This window comes from Sorex araneus, chromosome 7 (assembly GCF_027595985.1).
Source record: "Sorex araneus isolate mSorAra2 chromosome 7, mSorAra2.pri, whole genome shotgun sequence".
Lineage (NCBI taxonomy): Eukaryota > Metazoa > Chordata > Mammalia > Eulipotyphla > Soricidae > Sorex > Sorex araneus.
Window position 1 is genome coordinate 43868171 of NC_073308.1, and position 12744 is coordinate 43880914.

Below are 12744 nucleotides of genomic sequence, written 5' to 3' on the forward strand. Positions count from 1 at the left end.
CTGGGAACTTGAGTCAGGAAAATGGACATCTTTATTCTGCACAACTGTCAGATGCAGTCTCCTTGGACTGTGAAGGCAGAAAGCAAACTGGCACGAGTGGGCCCTCTGACTGGGTTCCTAAGGAAACTCACTCAGATTTTTCTATCAATGGTTTTCAACCACTGTCCACAGACCAGTACCAGGCCACAGAGTGGTGCAGGGGTGTGTGTGTGTGTGTGTGTGTGTGTGTGTGTGTGTGTGTGTGTGTGTGTGTGTTTTCTTTTTTGTAGATTCAGGTGCGAAAGGTTGAAGATCGTCACTTTTACCTCACATTATGATACTCTGCAGACGTCTCAAAATTGGGAGACATCAGTCACTACATCGAAAAACAAAAGTTGCTAATTCTGCTGCCAGGCCTTGATATGTAATGGGTTAATAGAGAATGTGTCGTATCATGCCACATAATATTTTCTGTAATACTGTGACAAACATACTTCCCCACAGTCATTTCCTCTGTAATCCTGTGTATTTAGATGATGCATTAAAAACTATTTTGAGGAGCACTCCAAAGCCATCAAAGTTAGGGCATCTGGAATTAATGAACCCTTCCACACAGGGCTGAGGGAAGAGATGGAGCACGAGAGACCAACATGGGTGGTGGTGATGGGGGGCAGTCAAGTCGAACAGACGGCATGGCCCCGACCCCCGGCCGACATGAAGCTCCACCCCACAGGCCCCACGAACCACGGCGGCCAACACGCATCGTGACTGTGGCCAAGCTCCCCTGGACTGGTTTTCTTACCAAATCCGCAGTCCTACCTTAAAGGTAAAAAGCGGGTCCTGTAAAGAATGGCTCCAAGCGTCCACTGAACCTCCTTGTCATAAACTTGCAAGGCTGTCTTTAAATTTTTATAGTTGACAGGAAACGAAAAGCCATTATGGAACACCTCGAACATCCAGGCGGACTTGAAGCACTGGTACCTACAAACACCAAGCACAGGCCTCAGTGGGACAGAAGCCACGGCGGGCAGCACCACGGGGACAGCTTCTGTCGGGGGGCCACTCGGACATAGTTGCCATGGGGTCTGTGTGGGGTCGCCAAGCCAACTGCGTGCACACCAGGTGCCTTTATTTGGTTTGTGCCCCGAGTCTCAAAACACTAAGGAATTCAGTTGTCAAATCGATTCTCTCATGCAGCCTGGACTCAGGGTGAGACCAAGAGTTCCAACACCCCCGTCCCCCTCAGTATTCCACCATGTTTGCATTCATCCTAAATCGGAGCAAGTTCTGACTTTTCAGGCCTCAGTTTCTCTCTTTGACGCGGCGAGGGCAGGCTGGGGGCTGGGCTGGGGCTCCGTGGAAGAGTGCGTGCAGGAGGGGCTGTCTGAGTTTTGACGGCCTGTGAGTCTGTGTATCTGAGACTCACTTTCTGGGTGAGAGGCTGTGCTGTACAAGTAGTAATATATATTCAAAAACAGAAAGTGCAGTGGGAAGGTGTAATGGTGGTGGGATTGGTGTTTGAATATTAAATGTACTCAAATATTGTGAACTACCTTATAAAATAAAAAAAATTTTACTTTTTTTTTGTGGGGGTCTCACCTGGCGATGCACAGGGGTTACTCCTGGCTTTGCACTCAGAAGTTACTCCTGGCGGTGCTCAGGGGATCATATGGGATGCTGGGGATTGAACCCGGGTCGGCCACGTGCAAGGCAAACGCCCTACCCACTGTGCTATTGCTCCAGCCCCCTAAAAAAAAAATTTAAAAGAGAAAGTGCTATATAAGAAAGGGTTTTTCTGAGTTTTCTTTGAATTTTATTTTATTATTATTATTATTATTATTCAAGCACTGCACTGCACTGTCATCCCATTGTTCCTCGATTTGCTCGAGCAGGCACCAGTAACATCTCCATTGTGAGACCTGTGTTACTGTTTTTGGCATATTGAATTCACCATAGGTAGCTTGCTAGGCCCTACTGTGTGGGCGGGATACTCAGTAGCTTGCCAGGCTCTCCGAGAGGGACAGATGAATTGAACCCAGGTCGGCTGCATGCAAGGCAAATCCCCTACCTGCTGTGCTATCGCTCCAGCCTATTATTATTATTATTATTATTAATTATTATTATTATTGTTTTTTGGGTCACACCCGGCAATGCTCAGGGGTTACTCCTGGCTCTGTACTCAGGAATTACTCCTGGTGGTGCTCGGGGGACCGTATGGGATGCTATGGAATTGAACCCGGGTTGGCTGCGTGCAAGGCAAACACCCTACCCACTGTGCTATCGCTCCAGCCCCTGAATTTTATTTTTTACAGGATCTCTCCCAGGTGCCTGGGAGCCAGCACTGTGGGTCTGACAGTTCAGTGCTTGGGGTCACTAGGGCCACTCGTCGGTGAGATTCAACCAGCATAAGTACAGCACGCGCTCTACCCCTCTGAGGGTTTTGTTTCTTGTACTTGGGGTTACACTCAGGGGTGCTCAGTGCTCAGGGTTGATCCTGGCATTGCGTGGGGGGCCGTATAGTGCCAGTATGCAAAGCATGTACGCTAGCCTGTTGAATTAACTCTCCAGCCCCCCCCCCCACCCCCCTTGAACTACTCTGGCCCTCAAAGGACTTTTAGAAAGCAACAGATCACTACAAAACAAAGAAGAACATAAACACACATATGTGTATATATTCATGTCTAAAGAGAGGGGGACAGAATCTGGTTGGGAAGGCAGAGAAGAACATGAAAGGAAGAGAGTCTAGCCCTTGACATCCAGACAGGACGCACAGCAAGAAAGAGGAACGGATTTTCCGTTGGAAAGAAAGCCAAAACCGAGGAAAAACTAAACCACAGGAAAGCCTGTGGGACACAAATATTTGTCCCATTTGAAAATATTTGTTCCTTTTCAGCCCAGCGTAGCCAAAAAGGAACAGTTACTGATGAGGATGTAACGCCAGGCTGAGGCCCACACTGATCGCGAGATTGTTTCAAAAGCCTTGGGGCTTGGCCATCTACTTACTTCAGCCTGTGGAGGTCAGCGTGAGAAGCATACAGCCCTCGGTCAAAGCGTTCTCGAAGGATCGACCACTTTGTTGCACAGTAATCCTGAAAGAACCCCCCCATCCCATATGCATTAATGAAAGTCTATTCAACATGCTTTTCATTTTAAAAGGCTTTGCCAAACTCATGCTGAAAGCGAGCATAGCCACCCAGTTAGGAAACACCAGCTTAGTTTAATACGAGTACCATGAAGGCGAGATGCTCAGCGGACACTTCTGCATCATCGCAGGTGTACTTGTCTTTAAAGTCCTGCCGTGCAGAGAACCCTACTGCCCACAGCAGCCTCTTCCACCAGCTCAGCCCTGTCCTCCCTCACCGCATGGGATGGCAACTCTCCTGACTGTGGCAAAGCCTCAGCCACCCAGGGCAAGATGCTGGAAACAAAGACTCCCAACAGCATTGTCTTTGAATTTTTTTTTTCTTTTTGGGTCACACCCGGCGATGCACAGGGGTTACTCCTGGCTCTGCACTCAGGAATTATCCCTGGCGGTGCTCTGGGGACGATATGGGATGCTGGGGATCGAACCCGGGTCATCCGCGTGCAAGGCAAACACCCTACCCGCTGTGCTATCACTCTAGCCTCAGCATTGTCTTTGAGAAGAGGCGCATCTTATTCGGGAGATGTGAGGATGCTAATGGAGAATGTTAAGTGAAGCACAGTACGAGTGCCTTCCCCAAGCTCACTACTTAAAACGACCCTTTGGCAGGGTCACGACTCTCATTTCTGTTTAAAGAGCAAAGAAAGTGCGGCCAGAGGGGCAGAGAGAACCCAGAGAGAGCAGGGAGCCAAGGAGAGAAGCGAGGGCTGGCGTTTCCGGCAGAGAAACACCAGGAACAGAGACTCTCTCTCCCGGTGGGGCTGCGGAGAGGAGAGCACAAAGGGCTTGTGTCCACGCGGCATGCAGCAGGCTCCGGGTTCAGTCCCTGTCTCCGTGTGGTTCCCTGGAGGAGCCATTCCTGACAGCTGGCCAGAGCAGCCCTAAACACTCACTAAGCACTGCTGGCCGCCCCCCGCCCCCACTAGAGAAAGAAAGAAAAGAAAGTAAGGAGCAGCCAAGGGGTGGGGAACACGAAGCCCTTTCTGACAGGACAGAAGCGGGAGGGGCCTGGTGGAGCGCTGAGGGTGCAGGGTGGGGAGGATGGGCTCGGGAATTCATCCCGGAAGCCACAGGAAGAAGGAGCTAGAGATTTTACAAAGGACAGCAAGCAACTGCATGTGCGTTTCAGACAGGACACGGGAGCCCGAGGAGGAAGAACTGGACAGAGAGAAGCCGGTGGGTGGGGATGGCCGAGACACGTTTGCGAAATCCTAACACGGCTGATCATGGACGCTGGAAGGGCGTCCAGGGAGGGAACACGGAGAGACAGACACCCCGAGCCATCCAGGAGCAGGGGCAGAAGCCAGCTGCCAGTGGACTTGCCCTCGTGTGTCTACTTCCCTCCCCAACAAGGGCAGAAGGTCCCCAACATGCCAGACCCCCGCCCGCCACCAGTCCTCTCCCCGACCCTCGGCCTCCTGGGATGGCCACAGCCCACAGCCTGGCCACAGCCTGCAGCGACGGCCGCTCCGAGGTACCTTGGCGGCTTTAGTGAACGTAGCAGCGTTGTAGTCTCCCCCCATCCGCAACACGTCCTCGGTGCAGTAATAGAATTCCGAGAAGCCGTAGAACTCGCTGTTCTGGAAGTGGATGGGGGGCTGGTAGATGCCGTTGAGGGACGTCTGCGTCTCGTTCGTCTTGTTCATGAAAGGCAGGAGAGTCTCTCGACACAGGTCGAAGTCCCCAGTTCCCCGGAGGTACAGGGTCTGTCCGTTCTGCTGGATTTCATCTTTGATGTCCAGGGGCAAGCAGGGGTCCAGGTAGGGTGTGTCAGGAGCCAGGCCGGTCTGCTTCCCGAGGAGCCTGCGGGACAGAGTGACATCAGCCACCAGCTCTCCTGGAGGACGCGAGAGGAGCCCAGCAAGACGGAGCCCAGGAGGGCTCAGGACAAGCCCGAAGCCGCCTGGCAGCTGGTGGCATTCGGCAGAGGGCAGCAGCCTTGTCAGGCCAGGAGCCACCGGGAGCCTGACACAGCCCCCCGCCCCTGCCACTGGGCACCCACGCTCAAGCCCGTTTCTGTCACGAGTGACGGTGACTTTAATCACAGAGGACAGGTGTCTGAGGAAAGAGTTAGCTGGGGCCGTGGAAACGAGACAGAATGCTCGGGGAAAATGGGATAAAGGCAACTCGCTTGGAAACTCTTGTTAAGTGAGAGCAGGAATAAAGAAAATGAGGAAAACTGTAGCAGGACTTGGGGCTGGCATGGTTGTACAGTAGGGAAGGCACTTGCCTGGCACACAGCTGACTTGGATTCGATCCCCAGCACCCTAAATGATCCCCCGGGCTCTGTCAGGAGCGATTCCTGAGTGCAGAGCTAGGAATAACCCCTGAGCCTTGCCAGGTGTGACCCAAAAAAGGAAAAAAAAAAAGTAGCAGGTCTTGGTATCAATTTTCTAAGTCCTTGGTGTTCAGTAAACACAGTCAGCGTGGCATAAAGGAGTGGGGGGAAAAAAAACCAAAAACCCTTTAGTAGAAGAGCCAAAGACTCTTTGGGAATGAACACGGTGGGTAAGGCAGATGCTGCTGATCTAGGTAGCTTTTAAGATCCACTATTTTTTTTTTTTTTTTGGTTTTTGGGTCACACCCGGCGATGCACAGGGGTTACTCCTGGCTCTTCACTCAGGAATTACCCCTGGCAGTGCTCAGGGGACTATATGGGATGCTGGGATTAGAACCCGGGTTGGCCGCGTGCAAGGCAAACGCCCTACCCACTGTGCTATCGCTCCAGCCCCAAGACTGGAGCTTGGGGCTGCTCCAGTATTTTAATAGACTTTTATTTGTGTTTCTCCCCAGAAGTGAGTCCATCTTGGTGATCCTGGCCTGGTAATGAAGGGCTGCTCCCACCCGATGGCAGTGCCAGGGGGTCCTGGGGTCACACCTGGCTATGCACTGGGGGCCACGTGACCAGAGACTACACTCCCCTGGAGTCCTCCCCACCACCCTTAAATAATTTTACAAATGTGTCAACTACTGATGCCATCGCTGTGGGCTCTGAGGAGTCCTGGAGACGAGAGTCCCCCAGGAAAACTTCCTTCAAGAAAGATCTGTCACCCGAGTCTGTGTCGTCACCTTTATGCCATTTGAAACCAGAGAAGGTCTTACAGGAGCCCGAGTGATGCTGGTGTTTGATGCCACAGAAAAGGCCCGTGTAGCTCTAAGGAGGCTGGGCTCAGGGAGACTGGACTTTCTGTCGGGGGAGCATTCTAAGACCAGTGCAGCCCGAAAGGCACTGGAGTGCAGGAAACATCAGGGCTCTGTCTTTTAAAATGTTTCATGAATTGAAAAGAGGTCACTGTCACTAGTAATGGCAAAGAGAAAATTTAATTTCAAGACCTGATTCATGACGTATACACAAAGTTAGGAATGCTTAGAACTATTATTAAGAACCCAAGTCCAGGTTTGCTCTTTAAGCCCGTGCTCCCCCTTGGACACTGAACTCAGCGCCTGTCTCTGTGTTTCTTTGCTTCTTCTGCTCTGGAGAAGCCCAGGTGATCTGTGGAACACGCACTTTTCTCTCTCTGACCTCAAGTCTTTTTATTTCCTTTTGGGGTGAAAGCAGTGATGCTCAGGGGTTACTCCTGGCTCTGCACTCAGGAATCACTCCTGCCAGTGCTCAGGGGGCCATAGGGGATACCTGGAATTGAACCCGGGTCAGATGCATGCAAGGCAAATGCTTTAATGGCTGTACTATTGCTCCAGCCCCTCACCTCACATCACATCTTCCTAAGTAAGTTTTATTTAATAAAAACTACCTTGCTTTATAAAAAAGACTAAGAAAAGAAAGTCCAAGACTAATTAAAATGTATGCCTCCAACTACAACTTTAGTTGTCCTTTAAATTAAATTCTGGGTCCCATGGGACTTATCCATTATACAAATTCTTTTGTATACAAATACTAATTGACATTAAAATCAATTAGTGGACGTTAGCATTCCAGGGCAAGGATGTGGCTCCATGATAGAAAACTTGGCTTTCATATGTAAGGCCCTGGGTTTGATCTTTGCTACCACAAAAATAAACAAACAAATAAATAAATAAATAAATAAATAAATAAATAAAAGCTAAAAAAAAATTGGATTCCAGAAAGTTTTCCTCAACACTGCTTGAGTCACTAACTAAAATATTTCTACTTTAGAACTATCATTCTAAAAGATAGTTACTCTAAAAGAGTAATTACTCTAAAAGAGTAATTACACAAAAATGTCCATCTACCATTTTGCAGAAAGTCATGGGCTGACCAATTTTTTTTTTTTTTGCTTTTTGGGTCACACCCGGCGATGCACAGGGGTCACTCCTGGCTCATGCACTCAGGAATCACCCCTGGCGGTGCTCAGGGGACCATATGGGATGCTGGGATTCGAACCCGGGTCGGCCGCGTGCAAGGCAAACGCCCTACCCGCTGTGCTATCACTCCAGCCCCAAGGGCTGACCAATTTTTAACTTGCACAGTTTAATAAACATATGAGGAAGAGATACAGGTTGTTTTTTCCTGTTCTTGTATGTGAATTTCTGGAAAATGTTGTGTTGAATGGCTGTGACTTGGTTCTTTGTTAAAGTGCAGGCTTTTTTTTTTTTTTTTTTTTTGGCTTTTTGGGTCACACCTGGCGATGCTCAGGTGTTACTTTTGGCTTTGCACTCAGGAATCACTCCTGGCGGTGCTCAGGGGACCATGTGGGATGCTGCAAATCAAACCTGGGTTAGTCGTGTGCAAGGCAAACGCCCTACTGGCTGTGCTATTGCTCCAGCCCCTAAAGTGCAGGCTTTTACAAATTCACTATAATTAAAATAAACGAGGAAATTTATGCTTTTAATATTCAAAAATTAGGATATTTTTTCCCTTTTCAAAATAGCTCCATCAAAACAAAACATAGCAGGAGGATATCTTACGTAAGTCCAGATTTCATATTTTAATATTCATCCAAATGGTTTTTCTGTTTTTAAGATCTAATTTCAAAAAACGATTATATGCTTAAACTTACAAAATAAACTGTAGCTATTATTTTATATTTATGTGTATATATATATGTATTATATATATATAATTATATTGGTTTGGGGGCCATACCAGGTGGTCCTCAGAGCTTATTTCCGGCTCTGTGCTCAGGGATTACTCCTGGTTGGCTCCGGGGATCAAATGGGATGCTGAGGATCAAACTCAGGTGAGTCAAATGCAAGGCCTGTGCCCTACCTGCTGTACTACGGCTCCAGCCCCATTATTTTATATACTTCTGAATTGAGAATTCTTCAAAAATAATTTTTGTAAGAATCACAGCTAAAAATGTGAGTCTTTTCACATCACAACTCTGACTTCTAGGTCATTTCTTTCTTTTGAATAACTGTACTTGGATGGTTCTTATCCACTGAATAACCACACAGGCTTGCTTTTCCAACCTGACGGGAATGTCAAGGGTAACCATTCTTACCCTTAGGGCCTGAGCACCCTCACTGTGGCGCTTGGCTGTCAGCCAGATGGCCCAAGGGCTCTCCATGAGGACACAGCATCGTCAGGGGCTCACCACAATGTTAGCTTCCTGACAGAGCCATCTCTGCACCGTCCAGGGCGCTGTGGGCTGAGAGATCGGGTCGCTCCCGGGATGCTGTGTCTTATAGGACACAGGCTGAGGGCAAGATCACAGTTGGGGGTCCCTGAACTCATCAGGAAGGGGGGGAAAAAGCTCAGAGGTCTCCGCTCTGAGGCCGCTTGCTGTCTGGATGTGCTTTCTCTGAGCAGAGACCTCGGTTTGAAAGTGACTTGACAGGCAGTGGAAGGGGCGTCACCTGTTTTTCTGAACCGTGCTGGCAAACAGCCTGTCTTCGTATCTCTGACGAGCGGCGTTGCCACCAAACCCGAGAAAGGTGGCCACGTAGACTCGGTACACATGCTCCGTCTGGTGGACGTCACATCCCAAGTTAAACTCGGCTAACAAGTTCTTGGCTACTTCCTCCTGCAGACATAAAGATAACAAACTTCAGTATTTTTGGCAAGACAAAACCAACTGTCTCCTGTTTAAAAAAAGATCTGAAAAGATTCTCATCTAAGAGGGAAAGATGCTTGCTCCTATATTTCCCAATGACCCTTTCAAACATCCTTGCTAATCCAATTTGACAATGTTGACTTAGATTTTGATTTTAGATGAACTGAAACTTTATTTTTGGCTAATGTCAAGACTTCTGGTAAAAGGTGGTTAGTGATATAGCAAAATATCATCTCAGAAATCTAATAATGGAATCTTATCCATTGGAAATGTAGAAAAAGTATCCTACCACAAACTGATCTTTGCAATTCATGATTAAAATATTTAGACATCATCCAAATATATAACACCAAGGGAGCATCTAATTAAACATGGCAGGCAGCTGAGAAACATGCTTATGTGTCATTCATTAAGGACATGAAATCACTTAAGCAGTAAGATCATATCATATTCTTTAAAACTATACATAGAAAGAAAAACAATGAAAAGAAATATACCAGAACACACTAACAATTGTTTTGGATCATGAATCATGGAAAATTCTTTTTTTTTTTTTTTGCTTTTTTGGGTCACACCCAGCGATGTTCAGGGGTTACTCCTGGCTTTGCACTCAGGAATTACTCCTGGCGGTGCTTGGGGGACCATATGGGATGCTGGGGATCGAACCTGGGTCGGCCGCATGAAAGGCAAATGCCCTGCCCACTGTGCTATCACTCCGGCCCTGAATCATGGAAAATTCTTAATGTTTATTTTTCAGTATTTTTCTTCATGTTTGCTTTCTATATATCTTTTATTTCTCTTGAGGGGATAAAAATAGGAGGCAAGGAAAGAGAGGAAAACTTTTTAGAAGCCTGTCATGAAAGGGAAATAAGAAACATAGTTCTGATGACTTTCTAAAGCTCTGTCCTAAGAAGCTCGAATACAGATTACCTGAGCACATATTAGGTGCCTGATAGCCTGTTGTATTATCTCACTTAAACCTCATGATAACCATGCATTAGAGGTACTTATCTCCACAGTTACAGATGAAGAAACTAGCTCAAAGCAGCTAAGTGACTTATATAAGGTGTCATGAGTGTAGACGGGATGATGGCACAGCTTGAAGGGATGTTACGGATTGAACCCAGGTTGGTCAGCCGTGTGCAAGGCAAATACCCTACCTGCTGTACTATGGCTCTAGCCCTGTTTTCCCTAATTATGACTTACCAAATTAGATACTAGTCAGTTGTACGTTATGGGTTGAGAAAATGAGCGATGAAGAACAAAAAAAATAAATAAATAAACATAAACTCAAGCAAGTGACTGACAAAAACCAAAGGAAAACTCTGAATTCAGAAAACAAACCAGCTGACTTCAGGGAACAAACACAAACGGTTTAGTGGAGGTTTTTGCCTCGAGTTTCCTCCCGTCTCCCGTCTCCTGGGTTGAGAAGGTGGTACCTCAGCAAGCACAGTAAAGACGCGTTCAGACTCAGAAAACAAAACAAAATGGATGGAAACATGTTAAATGAAAACCAAAGGAATTTGTACAGATAATAACCTGCTGTGAGGAGGCAAAGCTTACAGTTTTGGGGACTTCGTATGCTATCTGGGTCGACACGCCGCCCATGTCGAGAATACCGGCTGTTCTTTTGCGGAGGAAGGCTTCGCTGCTTTCGCTGCCGGGAATGTTGACTTCTACAATGGCCTCGTCATCTGCAAAGAGCCAGAAACCGCCACTAGAACGGGAGAAAAACCCAGAGGACAAGCAGCTTCTGAGGGATCCTCTGATTTTCAGGGCACGCTTCAAACAGGCTACCGCTCCCGGCGAAAAATCAAATCTACTGTGTGAAAACAGTAACTCCTCTTCCTCTCCTCCAACAGAGCTGTAATTTAGCTCCCTATCGGTCCTTCAGATAGAAAGCAATCCTCATTCCCGTTAGGCGTGTTACTTGGGAAGATGATACTCACCGTCCTCAATATGCTCAAAGCGTCCAAGGACAAAATTAATGCCGATCCAAGCGTACACACCTGCAGTTGTTTCACAGGGAAGGAAGAGAAGAATAGTTTTTAAGAATTTTATCAATGCAGTCTGTGCAGATATCCCCGGCATCCCATAAAAAACATCATCTGAACTAATAACTTTTTCCCTCTTGACTTTACAAGTACTCTCAATTTTAAAAATCAGAGTTGAATACAATTTACATGGGTTGGAAATGCAACTCCCTGACCGAGTGCTTCATTTGAAATCTGGGGGCTGTTTTGAAATACTGGAATTTCTCCTTTTTACAAAGTTAAGACAATCAACGCCTGGCTTTCAAACACAGGTGAACTTTTATTCTCTTTAGTCCTTTGCTTTCATTTAGGAGCCGAGTCGGATCCTCTTCATAGTGTCCCAGGCTCCTGACTTGCACCTACTTCATTGTCACCTCGATGGAAGCTGTCGGACCGAGGCTGTGAGGCTTTTATTTTATTTTTTTTCCTTTTTGGGTCATACCCAGCAATGCTCAGGAGTTACTCCTAGCTCTGCACTCAGGAATTAATTATTCCTGGTGGTGCTTGGGGGACCATATAAGATGCTGGAACCCGGGTCGATCGCCTGCAAGGCAAACACCCTACGCGCTGTGCTATGGCTCCAGCCCCAGCTTTCTGGGGGTTTTTGGTGGGTTTTGGGGATTTTGGGGTGAGGCTTTCTGGTCAACTGTACTGGGCTTTCCTCAACTACAGAATGAAAATCAATCGAAAGCCTGATGATTCAAGGTGTTTTCAAAAGGGCCATGCCAAAATTACAGGTGGTGTGTTCTCCTGTACATAATACATCCTTTCAAAGTGTGTTGATGCCTGTTCTTCATTCAACCATTTTATTCCTGTAGTAACTGTATTTCCCTGCTGTGTTGCAACCTGACTGAAATTTTGGGACTTTCTGAGCAAATGCTGGCAAACTACCCGGCTGGCTCACAGGTACTTTGGAAGTACAGGGGTGAAGTGGAGCAGATGTAGACAGATGGTATACAGATGTAAGTGGAGCTGTTTTATTTATTTGTTGTTGGTCTTTTTTTTTTTTTTGGCAACACCCAGCAGTATGCTGGGTTAACTCCTGGTAGTGCTCAGGGGTCCATATATGGTGCCTGATGGAACTGGGGCTGGCCATGTGCAAACAAGTTCCTTCACCCCTGTGCCGTCTCTCGGGCCTCCTAACATTTGCTTTAATAAATTTTCATTTTTTCTCTTTCCATCCCTTTCACTTTGTCTTTGTTGGGTGAGGTGTATGCACACACACTCAGCTGTGGTGCTCGCACTGTGCTCCCAGGGCTGTGCTCAGCTGCAGTGCTCACACAGTGCTCCCAGGGCTATGCTCAGCTGCAGTGCTCATACAGTGCTCCCAGAGCTGTGCTCAGCTACAGTGCTCACACTATGCTTCCAGCATCGTGCTCAGCTGCGGTGCTCACACTGTGCTCCAGGGCCGTGCTCAGCTGCAGTGCTTGCTCTCATTCTGGCCGCAGGGTTCAGCAGGAGTCCCGCGCGCTCCCACGGGTGCCTGGGGTGCTGCTGGCCCTGGGGCCGCGCCCTGTAGCTGAGTTGCTCACACCGGCTGTGGTGGGACAGGGCTGGCTGTGGCTGGGGGCAGGGGTGTCCCCAAACAGCAGAGCCCCCCCAGAACCTACCTAGG

The 12744-nt window shown here is 47.8% G+C and overlaps 1 protein-coding gene across 2 annotated transcripts in view; it reads right to left on the reverse strand.

Annotated features, from left to right (window-relative positions):
- The window catches only part of ENTPD4 (ectonucleoside triphosphate diphosphohydrolase 4), a 38636-nt gene that overhangs the window by 3694 nt on the left and 22198 nt on the right, over positions 1 to 12744 (reverse strand). Inside the window, exons 7-12 of one of the 2 annotated variants that reach the window (XM_055144377.1) lie at positions 11046 to 11105; positions 10660 to 10790; positions 8900 to 9066; positions 4600 to 4924; positions 2983 to 3068; positions 799 to 960 (exon numbers count right to left, since the gene is read on the reverse strand). In XM_055144377.1, the coding sequence (XP_055000352.1) occupies positions 799 to 960; positions 2983 to 3068; positions 4600 to 4924; positions 8900 to 9066; positions 10660 to 10790; positions 11046 to 11105 (931 nt within the window). Of the gene's footprint in view, positions 1 to 798; positions 961 to 2982; positions 3069 to 4599; positions 4925 to 8899; positions 9067 to 10635; positions 10791 to 11045; positions 11106 to 12744 lie in introns of both variants that reach the window. The other variant, XM_055144376.1, reaches the window with a different exon arrangement.